Source organism: Brachionichthys hirsutus, chromosome 16 (assembly GCF_040956055.1).
Source record: "Brachionichthys hirsutus isolate HB-005 chromosome 16, CSIRO-AGI_Bhir_v1, whole genome shotgun sequence".
Lineage (NCBI taxonomy): Eukaryota > Metazoa > Chordata > Actinopteri > Lophiiformes > Brachionichthyidae > Brachionichthys > Brachionichthys hirsutus.
Genome location: NC_090912.1, coordinates 7,080,988 through 7,106,918, shown reverse-complemented (window position 1 = coordinate 7,106,918; position 25,931 = coordinate 7,080,988). Strand labels below are relative to the sequence as shown.

The window sequence follows — 25,931 nt, the reverse complement described above, 5'->3', positions numbered from 1 at the left end:
AGTTGCCATAGGAATGGTGCTGTGTTAAGGAAGATCTGGAACACAATTCAAGACCTTGATCTATGTTGGAGTTTATACAGAGCTGTATTTGCCCCTGGGGCTGATGACACAAGGAAAACCCACTGAATAACCAGGTGCAGCAAAGTGGTTTCTCTAACTGGTCTTAATCTCCTTATAATCCTATGCTATTCCTTTGGTGGTATCTTTTCCTTAGAATCCCTGTAACCCTTTCTGATGTCCTCATTCCGTCCATGTCTTCTCATCTCATTTGTGTATGGCTGAAGTCACACAGGTCAAGCAAAGAAATCTCTCTTTAATCCCTGATAGAAAGTCCTGCCCCTCTCCAACCTGGACAACGCCACCACCATCACAGTCACCGCTGCCCCCCCCCCCATCTCATGGTCCCTATACCATTAGAGGGGAGGCCTGTGGCAAGGGAAAGGATAAGAGAAGAAGGAAGAGTAAATAACAAAGTGAAAGTCCCCATCTGACACGCCAATTGGTCTAATTATGGGCTTAGAGGCTCCTAATACATTTCTGAGGACAGCTTTGTGTGCCTCCTCCGAGCGCTGAGCTTCCCTAGCTACACAAATACTACAAAGTAGTATCTTTATTTACATTTTGAATTTGCCACACATTTTAATTTGCATTGATTCCTGTGGAATTTTATACGGTGAGTATTGCGAGGTAATTTGTCCAGAGTGTCACGAACGCTGAACAGGCGGTCAAAATGCAGAGGCACAGACTAACGGAAGAGAAACAGAAGAGTTTATTCCAGGAAAAAGGCCTCGGTACACAGAAAGATGGTGAGGTTTTATGAATTGGCAGAGGACTGGAGACAGAGGGAGGGGTAAGAAGGCAGGGCGACGAAGGGAATGAGGAGCAGGTGTGACAATCAGGGCAGGTGTGACAACGAGAGGGAAAGAGGTCAGACACAGAACACAGGAAATAATGCAACACATAAAGGCAGGGCAAGGAAGCATAAAATAATACAAGGGGAAAGGGGCACAGAGCAGATCTTGCAAAGTGTAAATTCTGACTTTACCAATCTTTACATGTACGTAGAACACGATACACTTTTGTGTCTTTGATGTTTTGAGGTGCGCTCATTTTACTCTGTGTGGTGTAAATCTATAAATTCCAGTTTATAAAAACTTCCCACACAAACAGCAGTCAAAACATTTTTCCAATTGTAAAAGAGCATTTAAACTTGACTCTGTGGGCTGGTTATCTTTTTTAACCCATATCTAAAACAATATAAATGGAATTGAACTGTGTTTGCCGTATAATGTTTCGGAGGATGACGAGGAGCATTTGGTCTTCGGTCTGGTTCACTCTTGGCTTCTCTCTATTTGTTTGGATGACTTCTGTCTGCCAGTCCCAAGTCATTTCTTTCCACTTGCCACTGATGTATAATTCTATAAACTCCCACATGTTTATTATGAGTATGTCACTGTATATGGTTTATTCTCCATGCCCTAATTTCAGGCCCAGATTCATGTAAAACAATACTACTCGACTATTTTCCCATTGGCACCAATAGAAAGCTTACATTTGTGTGACTATAATGTCTGGGCTCTATGCATAGACCTCAAATTTTCTGACACCCCTTGGGACAAACGTGAGACAGGGCAACTCTGCCCCCCCCCCACCCTGACCTTTCCACGTATTCATGCTCTGCCTTTGATGTCTCTGTGCCGCAATTTGTGGGTTAACCATATCCTCCCCTCCGAGCGTCCAAACTCATAGAACCGAGGGATGTCGTGTTAGTTCCCAGAGTTTTTTGGGGGGGATGTATGAAGGAGAAAAGAGGAGGGGCGGTTAGGTCAGACCACCACAGAGGCAAGGAGACCCCTGTCTTCCTCCTTGCCGGTTCCCACTGCTCCCAACACGACACACACATGTTGAAAAGGTCAGGTCTTGATAGACGACAGAGCACCGGCAATTATGCTGCTATTTCTTAGTGACTGGAAGTCCCCTGTTTTCAGTGTATGTCGGTGTGTGTGTGTGCAGAAAGTTACTTTTTTTTTTTTTGTTCATAGAGAATAAAGAGGTAGTGTTTTAAGGGGAAAAGGATCTGGGACAGGGGGAACAGGGAACTGCATGTAAGGGCTTGTGCCCAAAATGATTTATGCCCATTTGTTGAAATTAGAGAATGCACATTGTACCAGCGTGTGTGTATGTGTGTGTGTGTGTCTATATGCAGGAGTGTGTATACTCCCACATATATACTCTTTATTTAAATGCTTATGCCTGCGCCGCATTTTGTGCTTTGAACCTGCAGAAACTAGATGTTAGGAGTGTGTGCAAACAAATGCACTTTATTCTTTAGTCTTCATATATCCATAATTTCATCTGCCTGATTAGTCCCAGCAGAATCATCAGCCGCCGCCGCCACTGTGTTCGATCAGAGGATTTGTTGTGCTGCTGCAAAATCTCACTGAAGAAACGGAGCCTTCCTGACAGACTAATTATTGCACATCATCTGCAGCAGTCTCTGTATATCTTTACTTCATTCACCCGCCTCCCCTATGGGTGGAATGATAATACATCCAGGTCCGGAAATGTGGAATTCTCCAACAGTTTTACGAAAAGCTGTAGAATTTGAACATGTTATTGGCAAGGACCAAATAGTTTTTTTTATTCAGTTAATGCATGGAGACGTTACAACTTCTAGAATTTGACGCCAGCACTCCCCCAAATATCCTCACTTGTGTTTGCTTTTTCATGACGATGACAGATATGGATGAAAGTTGTACGTGAATCATATTCACAAGAACAATTTTGTGAAAACAGACCAAATCTTGAAATGAAAGTTCAAGTTACACCCAACATCATATCAAATAAAAGCTGGAGGTCAGGAGTGTAAACACAGATGTAGCATCCATACAGGGACATGCAGCTTCCCTGGTCTGACGTCCGACTGAGTCAACCCTTCTAATTAAGACAATAAAAGTATAACATTAGTTAATCCACCTGGGGGGGGCGGAAGGCCATGCCAGCCCAGTGGGAAAGCACCCACTGTGCCACATTCTTAAGAATGGCTTTAGGATTCCAGAGTGGAAAAAGTCAAGGCAGAGTTATGACAAGAGCAGTTTGACATATCTGGAGATCAGGCGGGAAGGATACTGCAGTCCCTCAGCGACTGAAGCGTACCCTGTTAGGTGTAATGTGTTGCAGATGGCCTTTTCCGTCTCGAACCTCATACCTCTCTGTGCACATGGCTGGCCGAAACGCAAAACCTCCTATCTGCAAAATGATCCAGAAAAAGAAGTGGAAAACCTTCTCTGTGCACTTTGCAAGGCATCAATACTGAGTCGGTGCAGTTTACACATGATACAGTAATAAAGTCTAAAATCAGTGGATTGTGCATTAAGTGTCCTTAAAACATAGCAACAACCCGTTTCTTTACTTTTCTCAAAAAAGAGGATTTTGCAGATGGGAGGTTTTGCCTTTTGGCCATCGACATGTGGTGTCATTTCTCATTCCCGAGGTGGACTTGACTGCACATATACGAAAGAGAAATTGGACATTGTGCCTGCACACCTATAGTGCCTTAAAGGAAAGGGGGGGGCTGGGAGGCCCCACAGAGCCCTTCTTTCAGGTTGCCATGCATGTTGGAGAGATGAAGGCATGTAAGTGGCTGCCAGTAATTGTCCCTATAAAAGAGCAGCTGCCTCTAAGATCAGTTGTGAGTTTTAAGTATGGCTGCTGTTCTTGGCCTCCCTCCACTGCTTTAATATTTCAAACAACAAGCAGAGAGAGTTGTCTCAGTGTGTATGCGTCTGCGCGGCCGCCGCTTTGTGTGTGAGCCGGTTGCCCTGGATATGCACTCCGCTCTGGATAATTTCCAGGTCCAATCTATAGCGCTGCCAGCCTGTGGAATGTACCTTTGCTCCTGGGAAATTTCACCTGAATGACTTACCCTTTGAGTGTGTGTGTGTGTGTGTGTGTGTGTGTGTGTGCATGAGTAACCCGACCATAAATGTTACCACTGTTCCTAATTGGCCTATTACGAGACACAAGTTTGCGCTAAATAACACACAGCCCCACACTGGAATCATCAAAACACAAGCCACTAATGAAATTGACTTTGTCATCACAGAGCTGCTTAGAGCTGCAGTTAACAGAGCCTAATTCTAGCCCGGGGAGGAGGGAGGATATCCCTCGCCGGGCTACAGAGGACCTGCTCCTTTAGACTGTGACTCAAGCGTGTTCATGATACGGCTGGGCGGTGCTGGAGGAGACACCGGCTTAGAATGTGTGTTTGTTTCTCTGTTGCAAGGCAATCCAACGTAGGGCAACGTGTAAAAGAACGGGGATACCCAGTGGAAAATCTGTGATCATTACTTTTGTAAATATGTAGTTATCACCAGTATATTGAGTTTCTATTGTCAGCTCCTCTATCGTTTTATGATTCCTCGACACGCTCAAGTGTGAAATCCTAGGCGTCTGTTGCAGGCTCAGAGTTCAGCTGCAACCGGGATCAAGTTGAGATTGGCTCTGGATGATAATGCATGTGTTATACTCACATTTATTGTATTAGGAGACCAGATTGCTGTCCTTGGAAGCTGTCAGGAATGTTTCATAGTCAGGATTTAAAAGCCTACAACAGACAGAGGGTCATCAGGCACAGTCAGGCAATGGTGGAGAATGTTTTTAAGTCTTTGTTGAAGTTTAAGCACTGATGCTAGAACTATCAGCTGCATTTACTCAAAGTACGAGGTACTTATCCAGAAAATAAAATCCATGTCAGTACCATAAATGCATTATATTTGTATTGTAATATTACTGGTACAGAGCTGTGTTTGTGGGTCTTAGGAGAGTCATTTCAGCTGATAAAGGAACAGATAATTGATCCATTTATCAGTTCTGAAATTTGAACCATGTGCGTTTTTACCATAGGAGGGTAAAGAAACACTGACCGGAAACCTAAATAAAACTGCAAGTTAAATGTAGAGAGGTAAAAAAAACAAGAACATACATTGGTAATACTTAAGCGCAAACTGTGTGAGTATTTAAGTACCTGTGCGAAATGACACCGCCACCCCAGAGACCGTTCAGCTCATCACATCCTTGCAGACTCTCCTCTCTGTGGGGACTACGTGTGGTCATCCCCTCGCTCAGAGAGCATCCGCCCTGCATCATCTTTATGGCTACATTTACTGTATGCCAGCATCTATAAAACCATTTAATGGGGTTAATGTTGTTAAGTACACGGACCTCAGTCGCCAGTAAACACGTTACCTAATAGCTCACACAGAACAGACGAGAGAGCCATGGTCTCGTTTCCTTGGTTTCATTTCTTCTTCTCATAGTGCATTGGTTATTTTCTCTACACATCAGTTATCTTTCATAAATCCACTCTAACATCCACCCCTTCTCTTTTCTGTGTCTCAAAATCAAATCATAATAATCTGTCTTAACCCGATATTTATGAGCCCAAAACAATAAAAACAAACTCACCTAAAAGGGAGGCAGTGAAAGAGAAAGGCGGGAAAGCATCACTTCCACCTGCTACTTGTTTCTTTTACTTACTGCCGCTGTGTGGTCTGCTCCCTCACCTCCTCCTCTGACCCCCCAGCTCCCTACTGTGGTGCAAAGTGAAACACATGATTCATGCATCTGAGATTACATCTAGGCTAGGAGGCTGACCTGTGATGTAACCATGACGACATGTTGTAGGTTTTGCATGAACCTAATGACGACAAACATCTGCCAAGGAGGTCATGCTTTTGCCGGCGTTTATCTGTCTGTCTGTCAGCGACATAACTCAAAACGTTACCGACAGATCTTTTTGACATTTCCAAGAAATGTTGGGAACATTTTCATACATTTTGTTAATGATCCAGAAAGAAATCCTGGCTTCTGGATCTCTTCGAAATGTTTGTTAACATTTCAGTGAAGGGAACTTCAAAATTTGTTCCTTGATATCTCGGTTGATTATTGACCGATGTTTAAGATTTGTTTTTAAATGGAGGTACACTTGCGTTTGGTTCTACTGTGCATTTTATATTAGAGATAGAGATTTCTAACAAGCCTCGTCTTATAGCTGAGTTAAATCCACATCGGAGCAACGGATTTGTTCTATCTTTAATACCTGAGGAAACAGATCCAGTTGAAATCGGCGGAACATTTTCACAACAAAACGATTTTGTTTTTGCACACTTTCAATGATATCTCTCTTATTACAAAGGAGGTTCTGTTTCTGCTGACCTTTACTAAGATACTGTGGAATTAGTAGAGGAAAAAAGGATTTGTTATATCTTCAAAACCTCTGGATCTAGAAATAATAAAAAATATATGTAGGACAATAATTTTTGCCGTAAATCACAATATAGGCAGACTGAGGTGCTCGGCGGAGGTCTGCGCTCTGCGCTCTGACTCTTATTATTTAATATGACAACCAATCAAAGCAAACTCATCATGGTGACATCACTATGGTGGGTGAAGTGATACAAAAAGTAATGGGCTTTTCTCTGAGATAAAATCTGCTATGATTAATTTTTTTGGCACAGGGTAAAAGAAACTGTTCTGAGAATTTCACAGGAGAAACGTGTTACATGAATAACAGGAGACTGCTCTTTATAAATAAACATTCCACTTCCTGACATTAGCTCTATTATTATTATTATTATTTACTCCGCCAGCTGCTGCAATGCATTTGTGTGTGTGTGTGTGTGTGCAGTTTTTCCAGCCACAACACCTCCAGAACTGTCTACTGTCATGCAAGCCGGTTGAATGGACAAGGTGGAGTGCAGACCACCTGGTTGGCTGACCCCTGGCCCCCTGCTGATTGTCACCTCAGGCTGATAATGTGCGTGCACGCTGTCTGTCTCAGCTTCTGTATAGGTATGTCTTGTTTATCAGCCCTTCAGGCTCTTCTTCCAGACCTCCCAGCGCAGCGCGGCACGGCCGCCAGCTTCCTCACAAGTCTGGACCAGTCTCTATAGTTAACCTTCTGCAAAGTGGTTGCTTCCTGGGTCCCAAACTCACGTCCACACACATGCATGATCAGATGTCATCATCTTTTTTTTGTCTCATTTTGTTTGCTTTCTGATTTTTTTAAAACCTTTTTTTTTTTTTATATATATATATATTTGCCAGCTCTTGATTTCCTGACATGATGCACGGATTAGCTCCTCTACCTTAAACTCAAGCACAAATATGTTATAGATTATAATCACCGTTTTGCATATTAAATCTTTTAAAAATATAAACCATCACTAATCCGATTTTTTTTTATAAAGGTGCCCAACTGTTAAAATTAAAGGCTGAGAAGTTGTGAGAACTTCATGAGCAGCATGAATCTTTGAATGGGCTTTCTGCTCAGGGGCGCGCACACACACACGCACCCGCACACACACACACACACACACACACACGCGGAGGGGAGGATGGGAACATGCTCTTGAGTTCTTAAGTCATCCGAGCAGCCAACCAGCTCGCCTTTGCTGAATAGATGCACGATCGCCCAAACGAGAGGGGAGGCGCAACTGGCACGGAGCTGCTGGCGCGCTATATCCAGCGGCTCCGGCGCGCTCTGGCTCCATTCACTCCTGAGTCGCGCACAGCCAAAGTACCTGCAAGACAGTCTGTGGACAGCGCGACACGGACAACTTCCTCCCTCGTGATTTCCTGAGAGGATCTTCTTGTTTGGATTATAATATTTTAGGACTGTTAAATCACAGCCGCCGCGTCTAATTTTTTCGGTTTTATTTTAAGACGTATTTCAGCTCACCGGGCTGAAGTTTGACGGCCCGTTTGAGTGGGAAGGACAAGTGCAATGCGCGTCAAACTCGTCCACTGGGATTGCCCCACTTGCTCGTGAGGAGCTATGCGCGGAGCTTGTTCCCGAGGACGCGGTCCAGTGTGAATAAGAAGACTTCAACTTCGAGCCTCCTCTGCTTTTAACAGTTAAAAGCAGCTCTGACACCCGGTTTCTCTCCCTCGAGGGGATGGTTGTGGATCCTGTGGGGCCAGGAGCGATTCTGCGTCTCCCACAGAAAAGCGCGTTTCTCTTGCAAGGGGTTAAATCTGAATTAAAGGGAGATGAGAGCCGCGCTGTGTTTCCTGCTGTGGACGACGTATCTGCTGCTGCTGGCAACCTCTGAGGTAAAGTTACCCACGCAGAGACTCCACGCAGCCATGGGAGCTGAGGGGCCGGATGAACGGTGGCCCGCAGTGGTGCGTGATTTTATTCCTGCGAGGGTGCGCAGCGCACACAGCGCGCATTTCAACGGCATCTAACAAACACAAGTTGCTGCTTAGATTAAACATGCAGAAAGGCCCAGAAGATAGGATTAGAAACTTCTAGACTACACAATTCATAGCAGGGTTTTAATTTTTTATTTTGAATAGACGGATCCAACCTGTTTGTTCTTTTTCTTTTTAAATACGAAAGAAAATAGATTATTTTAGACTCTGAAGCTTTTTAAGATAAGATCAAATCTACCCTTCTAATGACGCAAATGGAACAAACGCACCAGTCCCTCTCACCATGAGGGCCAGTGAGTTACGCGCTTTTGACAACTAACGTCGCGTCGGCACTTGGACGCACGTCGCAGTTATTTTTGGCTTTTTGTGCCAAATCTGTTTGTAGTCTGAGCCAAGTGGGCAGACGTTTTTGTTGGACTAAGCGCCTTCATGGGAACCGCTCCGGGCGATATAAATAACCGCTGCTCCTGCGAGGCTTCACGGTTTGCTCAACTCCAGGACCGCAACAAGTGCACCGAGGAGAGACGCACTTCCACGCGTTCTCAAATTCCGTTAGAAAACAGGGATTTCATTTGGAAAAGATTTGCAGAGACGATTCGAGTCTGTCGACGTTTCTACAGATACTCTTTATTTAAAACCATCTCATAGCTCATTTTATATTATTCATATTGATTTCCCACGATCATTACCCAAGCCAGACAATTTAAATCTGTTAAATAATTAGGGGGGTCGGTTACGACCTCCCCGTGCATGCGTCGGGACTGGAGCGACAGGGCCGATCTGTGTGGCGCATCGTTCCCGGTGATTGTCTGACAAACTTTTTTTTTGCCACCGAATCGGCTCATTCATTCCTAACCCATCTCCTCTTTGATTCCTACCCGTCACCCCGCCCCCTAAAGGAAGTGGAGTTTCCCCAGGAGCTGATCGACAGACTGTCCCACAGTGAAATCCACAGCATCAGCGACCTCCAGCGGCTACTGGACCTTGACTCCGTAGGTAAATTCTGCCTCTTGATACCTCTATTCATAGTTTTTACACATATGATACTGCCATTGTTGATGCAACACAACCATAAAGCCATTTGCATTAATTTCCTTTGATCACACTTCAAATATAGCCCTCTTTTTTTAGTCACATGACTATCATTATCTTGTATCTGGAATTTCGTTTTTTTTTTGAGACAATGCGTGATGATTTAGGGATCAACTCAAATAGCTATGACTTTAAGTCACGCAGTGGTCTTATCTAAGATAGTCATGACTGGAAATCTTTCAATCCCTCTGGTTCTTTAAAGCTGAAATATGCTCAGTCATCATTAATGGATCCACATGTGCACAACACCTGACACAGGGCGAGGCTGATGTTTGATGTTCAGATGAGCCTCCTGTGAAGTGGACTTGGATTTAGAATGGTGCGGTACAGGTTCACCCTGTGCTCTCCCAGCTCCATTCCACCAACATGGATGAGTTTGAGACAGGGACCGACTGGCAACAGGTGTCCGTCCACTCGTCTTGCTCGGTGCCAGGTGGGCTAGGCGTGAGCGAAGGATAGAGTGGTTATAGAAAAGGGATTTTGGAATAGATTTGGTGAGAACCGTTGTTCCTTTGGTGCTGTCAGAGACCATATTAAACAGGGAAGTTACGGCTGCTGGAATCCAGACATACTGAGGGACCTGTGCACCCTGGGGCGCTGCCAACTCAACCATGGCATGCACGCGTGTTAATGCAGTAACTATGATATAGGTGTGTTTACTGTACGCATGTGTCAAAGATGGACTTTCACTGGCACACATTTAGTGCATGTTCTGTCAGCTGTTGCAGTAAACTGGCTTTAAAGCGCCCAGTCAGCCTCACGTGTTGCCCTGTAAACGGAGACAAGCAGCCCGTGGGGTCGGGTGGGTTCTCTGAGGTGCTGCTGCTGCTGCTTCTGCAGTCGAGGGGACTTGTCCATCTCAAACTGTCTTAGATTAAGTTACAGGGGTATGCTGGAAGAAGCTGTTTGCCTTCACACGAGCGTCTATTTACACAGGCCTATTGCCATATATCACATTCAGAGCTCCATCCTATAGATTTGTTTGACGGAAATAGGCAATTACAACGTTTACTTTAAGGGTCCCAAATGATGTAGATTACCTCATATTGGTCACAGCTCATTAGTAACTTCAAAACTTTTATCAAGCGAAGCAACGTACGGACCGGCCTTTCTATCAAGTCTCAAGGGTTCGTCTGCCCAACCGCTTCTCTGATGGATGTGCCATTTAGAACTAACACCCTCTCATCATCACCAAAGTTGATTTATTAATCCACTTTCAAATCAATTGTACCCCCCCCCCCCCCCCCAGCGTTGATCACCCCGCTTTACGCTGTGCCTAGAATAGATCCTTGGACTGCCTCTGGCACGAGAAGAGGTGTTTATAATTTAATTACCATATCTTTCTTTCAAACAAAGGAATGTTTCACAGGGTAACAGTAGTAGGTTGATTATTATTACGAGGACATAAATCTGTCTGAGGGACAGCTTGGCTGCCCCGGCCGGCCCGTTAAAAGACAGAGGGGTATGTTCAGAGCTTTTGTTGCAGATGTCAGGACAGTAAAGCTACATAGGCCGAACTGTACATGGCACCGCGTGCCAACCAGGAAAGGAGAGATGATGAGCCGATAGGAACTTTATATGCACCTGGAAGATCTATAAACGCATTGGGTTTGTGTTTCCTGGATGTAAAAGAAAGTCCCATTTTTTTTCTTTTTAAGAATTAAAAACACTTATTATATAATTCAGCCTGCAAGGACATACCTGTCAGGATTACTGGGAACATCTTATCTTGCAGCCATGTGTTCCATTTAGTGCTACTTTGCTCGGCGTGGGTTTGTGTTTGTTGTTGTGCGATTGTGTGCACACGTCCTGCGAGGAGGGTCTCTTCAGCTCTGGCTGACAGATGAGATGACCCCGCTGCCATCTGCAGATAGCCGTATGGCCCCTGAGGTGCTCCTCTCCTCGTTTCTCTTCCTCTCTATCACTGTCTCCCTCCTTAGCCCCCCCCCCAGCCTGGCTGCCTGCTCTTATCTTTCCCAGTGAAGGACTTTGACAGAAAAGGGAACCTGACTCTTAGCATGGGGCAAAGTCAGAGGAGGGAGCAGGAGGTTTCTGGAGGTTGTATTCCTGCTACACTTCACTTGGAAAGGCCGCAAGCTGTGCAATGGGCTTTGTTTCTGACACGCTGTTTGCCTCCAGCAAGGTTAACAGCATTTCCCGAGAACCTGCAATCTCTGAAAAATGTAATTGTTGTGCCTCCTGCTTGCTCTGTCATCCACAAGGAGGACCTGTTGCCCCCCCCCCCCCCACGTCTTAAACTAATGCTTTGTCAACTGAACCATGCAACTGTTGACAAAAAAGAAACAATGAGAAGAAACAGACAGAGAAAGAGAGAATTTTGGAGGCACTCATTACAACAAGTCAACGACATGTGAGCTATTTGCACAAGTAAAGGGAGAAAGAAGAAGAGGAGGCGTAAAGGGAGGGAGTGGAGACTCTTAGTTAATGATGCGAGTCATACAAAGACTAATTCATGGAGAGAGACTGTCTCTTGTGCTATTTTGTCTTTTCTCTGTTTGACAACGCTCAGGGTGTGTTGGTGCTTCTTAGTCACCTGGAACCAACGGAGGAACAAGCCCCTCACTCCTGTTTGCCTACTGCCTCCACCTTTTTTTTCTTTCCCAAAGACACTTTCTTTACTGACTTTCTAATGTCTTGCCTAATATTTTCTGCATATACCTGCCTGATTATACCCTCGTAGCCTCCTTGTGCCTCCTGCCAGTGTATGAAGCAAAGCCAACAGAGAGGTCTTCTATCTATGTCCTCTATCTTTTCGAGTGTGATGACCTCCCTTGCATGGCGAGATGAAGCGATGGATGGGCATGGGAGATCTGAAAGGAAGCCACAGCTTCAAATGATTCCACCCAGGCTACATGTCACGTCTCTCTCCGTATGCCCCTTGTGGCAGACTGATATCTTAACTCTTTGTGAGTCCCAGACATCAGCTGCAGTAAAAACGCCCTTTCTGTGGACTTGGTTCTAGATCACTGGCTATCCTACTGACTCTAAGGTGTGTCCTCCGAATCTCACTGAGGGTTATACCTACAGCAAAAAAAAAAAAAAAAAGGATATTAAAAAGCAAATAAACATCCAATCCCAGCGGTGGCCAATATAAAGGTAGAGGAAATCCCTTCAGATGACTCTGGTCGGAGCACAAAGGAGTCAGATGAGTGGAATGTGTTTGCCTATGGCTCGGCTTTGTTCTAGCGGTGTACATTGGGTTTTAGCATGTTATAGGAGGATAACGAGAGGAGTTTGTGTCGTTTTGAGTTGGGTGTTTATGTTAAGTGCACAGGATTGCATTGTCGAGTGTGCCGTACTTACAGACAGGCAGACCCACCCACTTAGCAAACACAGTCAGACTCTGGTCTTTGGGAGAGGGCAGTAACCTGCGAACAACCTTTATCGCTTTATTGCTGCTCTGGCACTCTTCTGTAATTCACCTTGTATTCTGGGTGGAGACCAAAACAGGCAGGTTTTTATCAGAGGACCATGACTGTGAATAAGCTGAGCTGGTTATATTAGATTGGCATAAAAAAAAAAAAACATGTACTTTTCCAACCCGCGAAAGATTAAAAAAGCAAACATCTCATTTAAAAAGAGAGACATGCAACTGCTAATTATGTACAGGGATAATGGCTGCAGAGCACCACCTGTCAAATGACCGCTTTAGTCTGTGAAAGCTGGTTGTTTTTGAAAGACGCTGACTCATCTGACTCTAGATACGCTATTCATGCTGGAGAAAGTTCAGGTAAGTGAGCAAATGATGCTGACAGACAAAATCTTGACAATACACAGAGGCTTGTGTACCACTCTGCCTACCGCCTGTACGTTGTGTACCGCCTGTACGTTGTGTACTCTGACCTCTTTACCTCAAATTGTGTCATCATCAGCAGTCGCCCTCCCTCATGCCTTCCTTGTGTGCCAGGCAGCACGCTGAAGGGAAGTGTAAGCCCATTCAGGGAATCGAAACACACTCAGCACACAAATTAGGAGGAAGCTGCCATTGCGGTCGTATGACTAACCTTGTTTGTTGTGGATGGGCCACCATGCACTGTTCTCTTGAGGTCAACCGATTTAGTCATCACTCATTCAACATCGTTACAGCTGCAGCGGTGGCTGACATACTCATAGGGAGTTTATTGGTTGGGTTGCTTTTGTGCTGCTCTCTGTGTGACATTATTAATATGGCTGGATTCTGTTTTGACGAGGTGCGGGAAATGACGTGATCGAGGGGCCAAAGCACCACAAGCACCACAACCACCACAAGAACTTCTCGCGTCACCCCGGTTACTACAACGACTTGAAGAGCTCCCAGCTCCACAGCCGACGCAAGAGGAGCATCGGTAAGACTGAATGAGTGCTTTGCAATCCACTGAGCAGCTCAGAGGTTGCATCATCATATCGTTTGGTGCTATATATACATCACAGCTTGGCACGACTCATCGCCGTGTCACGATTGCCCCAAAAATAGCCCCGTCGTAGAAGCCTTTGGCTGCACACTAATGTCAAAGAGAGCTAATAGTGGCTTTTATGTGGCCCTTTCGTGGATAAAGTGAACTCTAATGAAGGCATCTACCTGGTATTTATGGCAATTGAGAAATCATGAAAAGCGAGACTGGTGTATTAAGTTGACAGGAACTCCTCAGATGAAGCCTTTTAATTGGCCAGAGGCTTGCAGATCTAAGAGACACGCGCCAGGAGAGAAATATATCCCTCAGCATGGAAATTCCAGGCATTCAGGGCTCAGGTTGTAGCTTGTTCAAGCTCTCAGTCAGATTTCTTCATATAACACCATGCGGCATGATATCTGATCAAGGTGTGGAGAATGCCACGCTGCGTGCAATGTGTATTAAGATTTTCTTTGTGCTCTTCACATCCCTTCCAGGAGTGCAGTGTTTAAAGAAATGCAAAATAAAGTGGCTGGATTCATATCACAGTGTGATTTTTGGCAGCCGAACACAGAAGCCTCCGCGTTTTATACTTCATGTGCCTTTTTTACAACGTGGCGATACATCTTGCTCGGATACACCTTTAGGATCGACGAACTGTCAGAATGTCACTCCCAGGGTGAACCTTACTACCTTCGTCTTTCTACATGGAAAACAAGGTCAAAGGCCATTTTTAGATTTCCCAGCAGCAGACATAAAGGGTTTCAGGCTCAGTCACACTGCATTAACCCGAGACAGAGCTCAGAACAAAGGAATGGTCTCTGTCTGTTTCCCTGACTCCATCCCAAAGCTTTTCTTCCTAACAGCCTTTAGGGTGGGTGTGATCTTTGGTAGGACTCCCACATCAAGTTAGTCATCAAATAATGACCAGTAGATGAATGTAAGACGCAGACCACTCCTCACATTCACCTTTTCTTTCTTCTTTCAGTGGAGGAGGCGGTCCCAGCGGTGTGTAAGACGCGAACGGTGATCTACGAAATTCCTAGGAGCCAAGTGGATCCCACGTCTGCCAACTTCCTGATATGGCCACCCTGTGTAGAGGTGAAGCGCTGCACGGGTTGCTGCAACACAAGCAACATGCGCTGTCACCCTTCGCGCAAGCACCACCGCACCGTTAAGGTAAGACACAGCAGCAAAGAATGTCTGCAGACTGTATGTCATAGTCACCTCGTTTATTCTTCAAGCACAAATGCGCACCAGTATCCCTCTCACCTGGTAAGAAAATGCAAGGAGAGGTTTCCCCCAAGCTCCTTTCCAACCCCACTCCCTCTTCTCTCTGCAGCGTCTTCTTGTTTCAATCTACTCCTCACATCTCACCAGAGTCTCCCTGGCCCACAACCAGATTGTGGCCACCTGATTCTTCTGCACCCCTCGCTCTTTCTATTACCGTTAATCGCCACCCTCCTCCCTCATCACTCCATTTCATGCTTGGCAAGAGGACATCCTTTGTAGGGTCAAACAGAGGCAGATGCTCCAGGATCTATTGAAGAGAAAGGGGACAGCCTCCTGTACCTTGAGAACGTCCGGGTGTCTCCGGTTAGCCATTCCTCTGGGCTCTGCTGTTTGTAACAGAGGAACTGAAGGGGGTTCTCTGGGGCTTGTTGGCATTGACAGCTTCAAATCATGCGCTGTTCAGCATCATAGGAGACACCGGCGCCAGATCTGAGTCGTATTTCTGCTGTATTTACACTACAGACTCTTACCCGGTGCACCAGCCTGTTTGGAGGTATGGGAGTTATGTCCTCTGTTTTGTAAGAGTAAGAGACAACTGGGGATAAACAGGACAGCCTGGAACACTCCGACTGTATATGTGTTTCGTTTGAGTCTCTGTTGTCTCTTCTCTTTAATCATTGTGTTCCTGCTTGGCCATGGGCACCGCTGGAACATTGCATTCTCTCCTGTTCCTCATGCAGGGGTTTAAAGATAGCGTCTCAATGGATCGGCCGAGTAATGAAACAAACACCGACCCCACCTGCCTCCCTTTTGGCCCGGAGTCAGGCAGATTTCAGTTTGGATAGGAGGAATTTCTCTCTGACCTCCGGTTTTAGTCTTGAAGGAGGGACAGTAAGGCTGACAAGACGCCCATTGTAGGGCCCAGGGCACTGGGTCCAGGGCACAGGGTTTATGGTTAGAAATGCTGACTCATAATGTGGCAAGGGAGTCAAGATCTGATATACAGTTTGAGTCTGCGTCGGTCTGTCTGCATGCAAGCCTGTCCATCTGTCCCGCTGCCATTCAGTCAGTGTCTATCATCCTCAATGCTAGCTCTGCCTGCAATCTCAGTGATGAGGATGGATGGATGGATGGATGGATGGAGAGACACTGACGGTGACAGAAAACATGCAATAAAGGCTGATTCAGCTATTCCTGGAATGCCATGAGCCATGCGACTCTGTCTGTGTCCCCTTCTTGACACCAAGGACAACATCAGCACACAGACCTAAGAGGGATCTTTAGGGGTGGTGGGCAGGGTTTCACTGGGGGGGGGAGGCATCTTTCCATGTGGTTCCAACCATGCCCAAGGGGGACTGAGAGGCGTTGTAACCCTGAAAAGGTCGTCCATCAGGACTCGCTCTGGTCGGGAGACATTCACCACATTGTGTGTGAGAAACATTGTCTCATGCCAAGTTTTTTTTTCTTTCTGTCCGTCCGCTAAGCAGTTAGTCTGAATAGGGGTTCAGTTTGTGCTTCTCCCTCCATTTATTAGAAAGCTAAAAATGTTGCGCGTCTACCCTGGGCCTGACTTGTTTTTCTTCTGCTGGCCAAGGATGGCAAAGGAACACATTCACTGTGTTTCTTTCCATTTCATGCCACTATGCATTTGTCCAAATGCACCTTTATTTATTTATTCCCCCTCTTCTGTTTCTCGCGCTCTTTTTCCTTTTTCATGCAATCGACCCAAAGAAAGAGAGCATGTCTGTGCAGGCCCTGCACTGTACAAGTCTGTCCTGTTCAGTGGCAGGGTATTGAAAAAAAAAGAAAGAGGGAACTTTAAGAGAACGGGCACATTTGAACTTGTGCACATCGATCCATCATTGTTGTCGTGGTATCTCAAGCACTTTTCCCACATCGCCATTTTTGTGTTTTCAGCATTGGGAAGGAAAGGGTAGCTAAAAATGGCATCAAGATTAGAGAGGCTTAACGGAAAGATTTATTCTCAATCAGACTCCATCATCCCGAGATCCCTTTAATTGCTCCCTCAAGACAATCCCAAAGTTATACCTCCTCCTCCTCCTCCTCCTCCTGTATTCCTCCTGTTCTTAATTAACTGACGTTTGTGCGATACAGTGATCTCGATATCAGTGTGTAGTCTTTCACACATTATAGTCTATGTTCTTGTGAGTGTGTGAGAGTCTCTGTGTGTGTGTCTAAATACATCTCTGTGTATTCTTCCTATGGGGCTGATTAAACAGCTTGTGACTCGGTCAGATAATGCAGATGTCACTCAACCTCTCGCTCATGAACTCTCAAGGCTTCCGCAGTGAAGAAGTAAAGAAGGCGTCTGCAACTTTATTATACCCCCGTCCTCATTCACAATCCTACAGGTGCAGAAATGAGGTAGGAGGAAGGAAATACTAAACGTTCTCTTATTTGTGTTGCCCAATTGCAGCTTTATCAGCTCAGAGTGATTCATATAGGAAGTCAGATGAAAAGTAGGGGGAGAGTAAAAAAACGAGCTGCTAATTATACCCTTGAGTCCCACAAAATAAGTACAGAAAAATGTATTTGTGCTGGAAATGGAATTTACATTCACTAGAAGTCACAATTTAGGTCGAGTGACTGGAAACTTCTGATGTACAAGTATTTAAGGGGTCACATAGGGTCATCAGCACACATCTGTGTAAACCCAAATAGTTCCCTTTGTGTGTGTGTGTCTGTGTGCGTGCGTGCCTGCATGTGTGTGTGTGCTCTATTCAATGCTACATGTCCCCCCCCCCCCCCACCGCAGCACATGGAAAAGGCCATTTGTGTGAAGCGGCAGCGAGAGGAAGACAAGCCGCAGAGAAATGAAGTGTTGATGGCTGCCCGATCAAAGTGGAGGCTGACAGAGGCCAGGCGGATGTAGCTGCAGTGCTGAGTGTGGGGGTCCACACATCTCCCCGGAGTGGCCCTATGGCCCCAACCCCGTCTCTCTCACACACACACACACACACTGGCAGTTACGTCAGTGAAGTTAGCTTTGGGGGAAGCAGTAGCTGTAGCCCCGCGGTTGTGCGGGACCCTGACTTACGGGGTGTTTCATAAATAAAAGACAGTGTGACGGTGATACAGTGAGCATGATTTATGATCGGCTGAGGGGTCCTGTGGATTAGGTGAGGAGGGGGCCGATGGGAATGAGGGGCCTCCCCGTTTGAAGTCCCGTGCAGCTGTGAATTATTTTCCCTTTGATTCACTCAGCTCTCCTACTAGATGAAGAAGGGTGAGGCGGTGTGTGTGCATAAATGCATGTGCGGTGTGCACGGCGGGGGTTGTGGTGCAGGTCAGAGACCATGGGAGCGTCCCGATTGAGCCAGAAGCCGGAGAGTTTGGCTACTGCCGCGCCAGATGGAATGCATCAGCATAAGCAGGAAAAGTAGCAGCCGTATTTTAATCATATTTTACTTCGTTTCTGTATTTTTCTTTACTCCTTCTGTCCTGCCCTCCCTTTTTGTTCTTCCCCTCTGACTTCACCCCCCCCTCCAACCTTTCTCTATGCTTAGTCTCCCCCCAATCTTGGAGTCTGATTGTCTGTTATTTGAAATAGTTGTTCACTCCCTCCTCAGCCTCTCAGTCTTGGTCCTGAAACGGCGTCATCTCCCACTCTTTCATTTTGCGCTGCAGTTTACTTAGTTACTCTTTTGTTCTCTCTCTCATTAAAGTCCGAAAAACTGCTTTCCTATTCGCGAGCCTTTGTCTCATCTGGACTTCTGTGTCTAGTGAAGATTTGGAGATTGGAGAGAAGAAATAAAGATCAGACAATGTTTAAATCCTTTTGATATTTGATATTGCGTCATTTGGCCGAGGAAGGGAAACGCAACGTTTGAGCCAGGACAGATAGATATTCACATCTGGAGACATATTATTGTAAGCCAGGAGAGAGTTGTGTGCAGCGAAGTGCTTGTTTGGCATTGCAGGCCTGTGGGTGATGTGATGAATCCTGGCCATGCTTCCTCTCTTCTCCACATGTCACCTGACATCCTGACAGTGTGTGTGTCATGTGGGGTTGAAACAGAGGGCAGGAGCAGGTCGTCTCGGCTTGTTTTTGGCTGATGTTGCCCCCCCCCCCCCCCCCCCCCCATTGTTCTTTGATTTCAGAAGGTAATCACAGAGACGGAGTTCTTCCCGGGCACCTTTTCTAACTTATCCGTGGCTTCTTAGCTGCAGCTCTGCGGGGCACAAGCTCAGAGTGCTTCCTCTTTTTGCTCCATTTCTCTCCTTGTAAATGAATCACTGCCCCCCACGCTACCTCTTTCCACCCCTCCACACATACATTCTTGTTTATTTTTGCTCAATCCTGTTACTGTTCCAGTTCATGATGGCCCGCGGTGCACATTCACATCCTTGTTGTGTTTTCCTTGGAAGACTAAAGTAAAACCATCCCCTCCATCATGCTCTCATCACTGCTCCGTGTGTAGGGAATTCCCAATTAGCCCGGCCGAGACAATCGGCTTCACATGGAGCGCTGCGGAGACACCAAAGGGGGTGCGCTTCCCAGAACCCCCCCCCGGTCTCAACCCAGCCCTCCAGACTGGATTTCATTCCAGAGCCACTCAGGGGACTCCTTCTCAGGGCCCCCAGCATTCTAGGGAGTTCAGAGCTGTATGATTTATACAAAGAGTGCGGGGCCCCTCATCATGGCATGAGGTCTCGCTCTGATGTGTGTTTTTTTGTGGGAAATCATTGACTCTGTGTTGGATCAGAACCGGTGTTCTTCACACAGAAGTGAAGAAGTGACAAAAAAGGGAGGATGGGACAAGAACCTATGCAAGCAAAGTGGAAGAATTGTCGGAATGGAGACGCCACGCCTATCGTGTCAAAACTTACAAGAAACAGGAAGCAAAAAAGAGAGTATTGACAAAGTGGGCAAGGCAGATGCTGAGAAGTATTCCAGCATGCATATACACATTCAAATATGAAAGTGTGTGTGTGTGTGTGTAGTCACTCCTGCTGGGAGTGTTTTTAACCCTGTTGTGTGAGGGGCAAGGACAGAAAGCTACCACGGGGCCTCTCACAGAGCGGGCCCAGGGCTTTATACTCCTGCCAATATCTGTTTGTTTGGCCAGAAGGCTTTGGGTGTGTGTTAGTCATTAGGATCAGCCCCAGCCGTGTAGGGCGCTGACTTCATCGGCTTCTTCTATCCAACCGCAGCGGGGTTGATCCTTCTTTTGTTACTCCCTCGTTGTTTTTCTTTTTCTTATCAGATTGATCGAATTGATCAGCGTTTTATGAAATTAGCACGATATTCTGCGATATCTTGATTCGGTTCAGTGAAAAAAAAAGAAAATCAATAGCTTCTCGGTCTATCCTGACAGTTTTAGTGTAATAAATTTCCCCAGTTTCCTGAAACTAAATGTTAATAGGTAACACATGAATGTCATCTCATGATCACGGTCAGCACTTCCCCTTCTTCCCTTAAATCACCTCCTCTGTTTACACACACACACACACACACACACGAGAGTGATGCTGCTTTTCCTTGCTCCGGCCCTTTCACCCACTCTTTTTTGCTGTCAGAGCAGATAACACCAAACACACCGCTAACCCAGACACCATTGTCTTTTGTTTGCCTATGGCATACCTCCTCTGGTTGCTTACCCTGTTGCGAAGGTGCAGTTAGTATCCTCTCTCCTGCAGTGACCAGGGAGATAGGTGAAGGAGGTGATATTGTTTCCATGTGGCCCCCAGGGCCCCCGGGCAGTGGTTAGGAAGGTTACCTGCCCTTGGCGCTCACATCAGAGAAGGGGAAAGCAGGTCCGCCACCTCCCTTGTATTACACAACAAGATCATCATAACCTCCATGCAACCTTTCTGCGTTCAGCTTTCATCTAAGCTTTAATCAACATGGCCTAACCATAACCCTCTGAGGATCGGTGCTTTTCATTTCTCTCTATCGGGTGGGAAGCAGCGGTCAGCCCTGTTGCGTTAAACCGAGCGGGTGTTAGCTCGACTGTAGGACAGGAACTCCTCCATTGGTTAGATAGAAGGGGCTCTGAGGTCCTTCCGCTTAAATTAGTTCACATATTCTGTATTTCTTTGCAAATACGTGTTAAGCGACACTTTCCCTAAGCCGTGAAGAAGTAATAATGTGGTTTGAAACGTGTCGGAACAAGGCAAAAGACTTTAGCATGTGTGTCTGTCTGGATGCGGATGCTCCAGGCCTTTAGCGGGGGGGGGGGGGGGGGGGTCCCAGTTTCTCTTCTCCTGCCAGAGTAAACTTTCCCTAGGCCTTAGGGGGTACGTACCACTCCTCCTAATCCTCCATCTATCCTCTCCCACTGTTTGAGCTTGCTTTTGACAGGGTCATACACTCCGTTCGGTATGGACACACCTGATCAACAACCCACAGCTAGGAGAACTCGATGCATCAGCTCCTGAGGAATGCTGCCGTCACACTTCAAGCTCAGCCAGGCAAAGCGACGGCTGGCATTTCTGTATAAATCTGTTAATGAAAGAGTCATCAGCGCCATGCCTCCTAGTGGACGGGCTAAAGGGCGCGCGCTCAGCGATGACACGCACAGGGCAAAGAGTAATGATGTCTTAGGAGTTGCTAAGCACAGCTAACCCTTTTTGTCCTCACTTCCTCCCATCAGGTAGCAAAGGTGGAGTATGTGAGGAGGAGACCCAAGCTGAAAGAAGTGTTTGTGCGGTTAGAAGACCACCTGGAGTGTGTGTGCACATCACAACATCATGTGGTGGAGCACTCGGATGCAGAAACAGGTAAATCTGACCACTGAACCGACTTTGCATCTGCGTCACATCCTTACAGGAGACGTCTTAGCATTGCATTGCTACAGAAAAACCTCTATGAGTCCAGCGATCCTGTCTCATCATCATCACGCATCCTGTGCAGTGATCTCTCTCTCTCTCTCTCTCTCTCCCGCTCTCTGTCTTTGCACTGAATGACCTTTTTCAATGATTGCTCTTAACAGACGGACACACCTGTGGGGTGGCCTGCTATTGCAAAACTGTAAAGCTTGTGTTTGTGCCTTTTTAGACAAGGACATGTGTGTGAAAGTGTACGCTAGTCTGTGTGTTAAGGGAGGTTGTCCAAAGGCTGCTTGGTGTATAGGCAAGGTGCCTTGATCTGAAGCCTTCCTCTCTCCCTCGGAGTAGATAAGCTCGGTGATGTGTGCTGATAAGGCATCTCAAGTATTTATAGCGTGTCATATATTTGCACTCTCTGCTTCTGTCCCCAGGTCTGCTGTGCCTCTTTTCCGTCTCATAAACCCAGCTTCTCGCTTTTTAACCCCTTCCTTTCTATCCCAACTTTGTGTTTTCAGGCCATCGTAGGGCTAAAGGTAAAAAAAGGAAACCTAAAAAGCTAAGGCCCAGCAAGGATTTATTGGCAACATAATAGAGTTGCAGTCTTTACACACACACAGCTTAATGGAGAGCTGTGGAGGGAACAGGTAGGACTTTAGCGGCTAAAGCGTCCTCTCACCTTTTGGCACTGCACCTGGATCAAATAGGGGAACACGAGTCCCTGTCAATCACCACCACCACCAATCACGTTACAGCCAATCAGTGTGAGACGAGGGAGGGCTAAGGGGAGTGGGGGCATTAACGATTTTGTCCTCTACTGAGCATGGACACTACATACGTGTGCTTTGTTTCACAGTGTTGTGCTCGTGTGTGGTTGTGTGCACGGTTTCTTTCACTGCCTGAAATACATCCTTCTTTTCTTCTTCACATCCTCATCTTGTTATTTTCCTTCTCATCTTTATTCATAAAGAGCTTTGTTTTTAAAACTGTGACACAATTTTTCCGATCACCACCCCTTCTTTGAATTTTTGGCACACACAAAATGGCACAGGCTTTTTGACTGGTGACGCTTGGAGAAACATGATTTAGAACATTGTGGGTCTTGTGTGTGTGTGTGTGTGTATTTATTTGAATGCATGAACAAATTAATCCAATTGGGCACAAAATCCAAAATGCAAATGCTTCAAATTGAAATCAATGTATCATGTTGTGTAGAATTACATCACTAACCTTTGTCTCTTGATCTCCCACAGTGGATGTGAGGTGAGGCCAATCAGATCAAGGGACATCAGCATGGGCGGGATCTAAATAGAGGATGCCATGAACAGGAGACCTACTCTGTCCTCTTCCCCACTGCCCTGCAACCTTTAAAAAAACAAACAAACACTTTTTCTGTTAAGACAAGAGAGACCGAAACAAAAGACAACACACAAAAGCAAATAGAATGCCAAAGGTGCTTTTTCTTAAAAAAAAAACCCGTGTCCGGCGATGATGACTTCTTCTGTGGTACATGAACTACACAGACAAATGACCCAGCTGAAGCCACTGATGGAGAAGAGAAGAGGAAAATAGGCTACAAAAGAGATGAACGGGGATTTGTGTCGGAACATTTTTCCAGTCTTTGTTTGAAAATGACCCACAAGAGAATCATCTATGGAACAGTTGGATCACATTTTCTTGGGAATCCCAAACATCGGTGGATGGCCTCCAGCTGCGCGGCATAAACGTGACCTGCTCTGATCAAGAGACTCTTGCATTCGCAGGAAGGAAAAAAAGTAAAGAACAAGACAAAGAGAAAAAGACAATCTGGGGTGTTTTCTTTAAAGACTAGAAGTGACAAACATTTTGAGTTTTGGGCTGTTCTGATTAAAGAAGAGAAGCTGACGGTCTGTGACTTTTCCTATTTGCTGTAAATTTTGGAAGGAAGAAGCACCGCTAGTTACAAACTATTTATAGGTGTGGACGTTTGCTTTCCATCTCTTCCAGTACGAAAGAAAGAACAAACATGTGTTTTAACGATTTTTGTTGTGCAAGTTTTTGTAAACATCAGTATCACAATCTCAGTGTCTTTTTTGTTGTTGTTGTTGTTGATGCATTACTCGTCATCAAATGTTCTTATTGTATTACAGCATATTTGAATGACGTAAACTTTTGTATATGGTTTGGATATATGTGTGCAAGATGGAGATGTGAGTCAGTACAGGAAGATGCTTTATTTTTGTTATGAAATATATTAAGCTTACATATATCCAAGTGGGAATTCTGTTTATTTCTTTTGTTCCGGTTAAAAATGCCTGTAATGAATCCATTGGAAAGCACGTCAAAACAGTCGGCGGGAGCGCAAAGGCCACCGGTGCTTTCTCGCCCAGGCACCATAGCTGCAGGGGAAACCGTTTCTAAGACAACGCCAGCTTCATTGTGTGTCTATAGCGCAACTTATGCTTAGTCCTTTATGTGACCTGAGACGCAAACCTGCAAACAGCACATTGGAGCCTTTTCACGCTGACCACACAAATGTCAGAGCTCTACCACGCATGTAAATCTGAGCGTCTCTCTCTGCATGAGGCTATTTATTTACCTTATTCCTCTAAAACTGATAAGGAGGATGCCGACCGCTCTGCTCACAAAACACACACACACACACACACACACGTTGCGTGCGGTAGAGCAAAGTTCACTTTAAAGAGTGAATGAATGAGCAAAGCGAATTGACAAGTACATGAATGGGCTTTTTGTTTAGCCAGGATTTACCCTTTCTCCAATCGCTCCGCCCCCCGTGAAGGAATGGAATATCAGGAACGCTCTGAGGTGGCCTGAACCTGACAAATGACTTCCTCACCGTTCCTGTAACGGTGATGAATGTGTATGCAGGCTGTCGCAGCGGAGAACGGTCATTCCGTGCTCAATGAGGGGAGTTTATCGGATCTTTCTGGGTGAATGAGTGAGTCACTGCACTGTGAAGTCAAGTCAAAGTCAAAGGAGGAACTCTTTGATGGAAATGCGGCTGCATCGACTACTGCTGAGTTGTTGACATCAGATTACACAGCCCGCCTGTGAATGAACTGACCATCAGTCGGCTGGTGCTATAATTATAAGCTGATGATTCATCACTATTCCCATTCACAGTGTAAAGTAAGTGTTCACACTAAACCAGGGACCACAGTTGGAGATATTGAAATAAATAAAATGCCATTAAGCCGCCATTAAGCCTTTTTTTATTGTTCTTTCAGGCTTCCATTGGATAAAGACAGCAATAATCATAATTTATATATTTATGTTTTCAATAATAAATATGTTTCTGCTCATAAAAAATTCACTGAATGTTGAGTCGCACACTTTGTTTGCTTTGTGTCTCTCAGGGATGGAATTTTATGGCGCATTTGTGTATTGAACAAGATGTCATTTTTTATATACAGTACATCCAATTATTCCTTTCGTAAGAAATAAATAATAAGTGGGGTAAATGCCAATGGGTTAGCGGGATAATGCTGCATCACATAAGCTTTACCTTTTTGCTCGGCTCTCTCTAAATCTCTAAATGCAAGTTATATTATAGATGATGTTAGCTCATTCCACCTTTATTGGTGCTGCTACAGGAGGCAAGGCTGGATGTGAGGGTGGTGGCGTGCACAGGAAATGTGAGCTTTTCCAGGCTTGCAGGCTGAGAAGGATCTGGGCTTGCATCCAGGATCCACCAGCAGCAGACGATAGGTGCTGGGGGCTTTATTACTTCCCCCCCGCCCGAGCAGCTCACCCTAATCCCAGAGCTAAGAGACATGAAAGTCTCACTCCGCGGCACTTCCCAGCCCTACACCCAGGTTATTACCTCAGGAGGGAGCTAGATAAAGAGAGGCAGAACATGAAAGAGAGAGGGGATCAGAGAAACAGTAGTTCTGAAAGCCAGTGGAACGGAGGATAAAGTGAATAAAGAGAGAATCAAGGGAAGAGAAGATGGCTTGATGGATTTTATTGTTTTTATCTGACATGCACAGCTTCATTCATGAGGACGAAGGGAGCACTGAAATGAAGATTTAGGAGTTGGAATAGTGTGTGTAGTTTATCCACCATGCAATGAGAGAAAAAGCAAAATGTCATGGCTGGGTAAGAGGGAGGAGGAGGAGGATGATGAAGGCACACACGGGAGAATTGAGAATTCCCTGAGGAGTCAGAGTGCAAGGAGAGGGAAAAAATGTAGAAAAGAGGGAGAGA

At 45.7% G+C, this 25,931-nt stretch overlaps 1 protein-coding gene across 1 annotated transcript; it reads left to right on the top strand.

Moving 5' to 3' along the window:
• The first annotated feature begins 8,052 nt into the window (after positions 1–8,052).
• On the top strand, positions 8,053–23,311 carry pdgfab (platelet-derived growth factor alpha polypeptide b). The gene is made up of 6 exons (XM_068749911.1): positions 8,053–8,115; positions 9,117–9,213; positions 13,521–13,655; positions 14,689–14,879; positions 21,551–21,677; positions 22,976–23,311. Exons 1-6 carry the CDS (start codon positions 8,053–8,055, stop codon positions 22,987–22,989), a joined length of 627 nt encoding a protein of 208 aa, XP_068606012.1. The 3' UTR covers positions 22,990–23,311.
• The last annotated feature ends 2,620 nt before the right edge of the window (positions 23,312–25,931 follow it).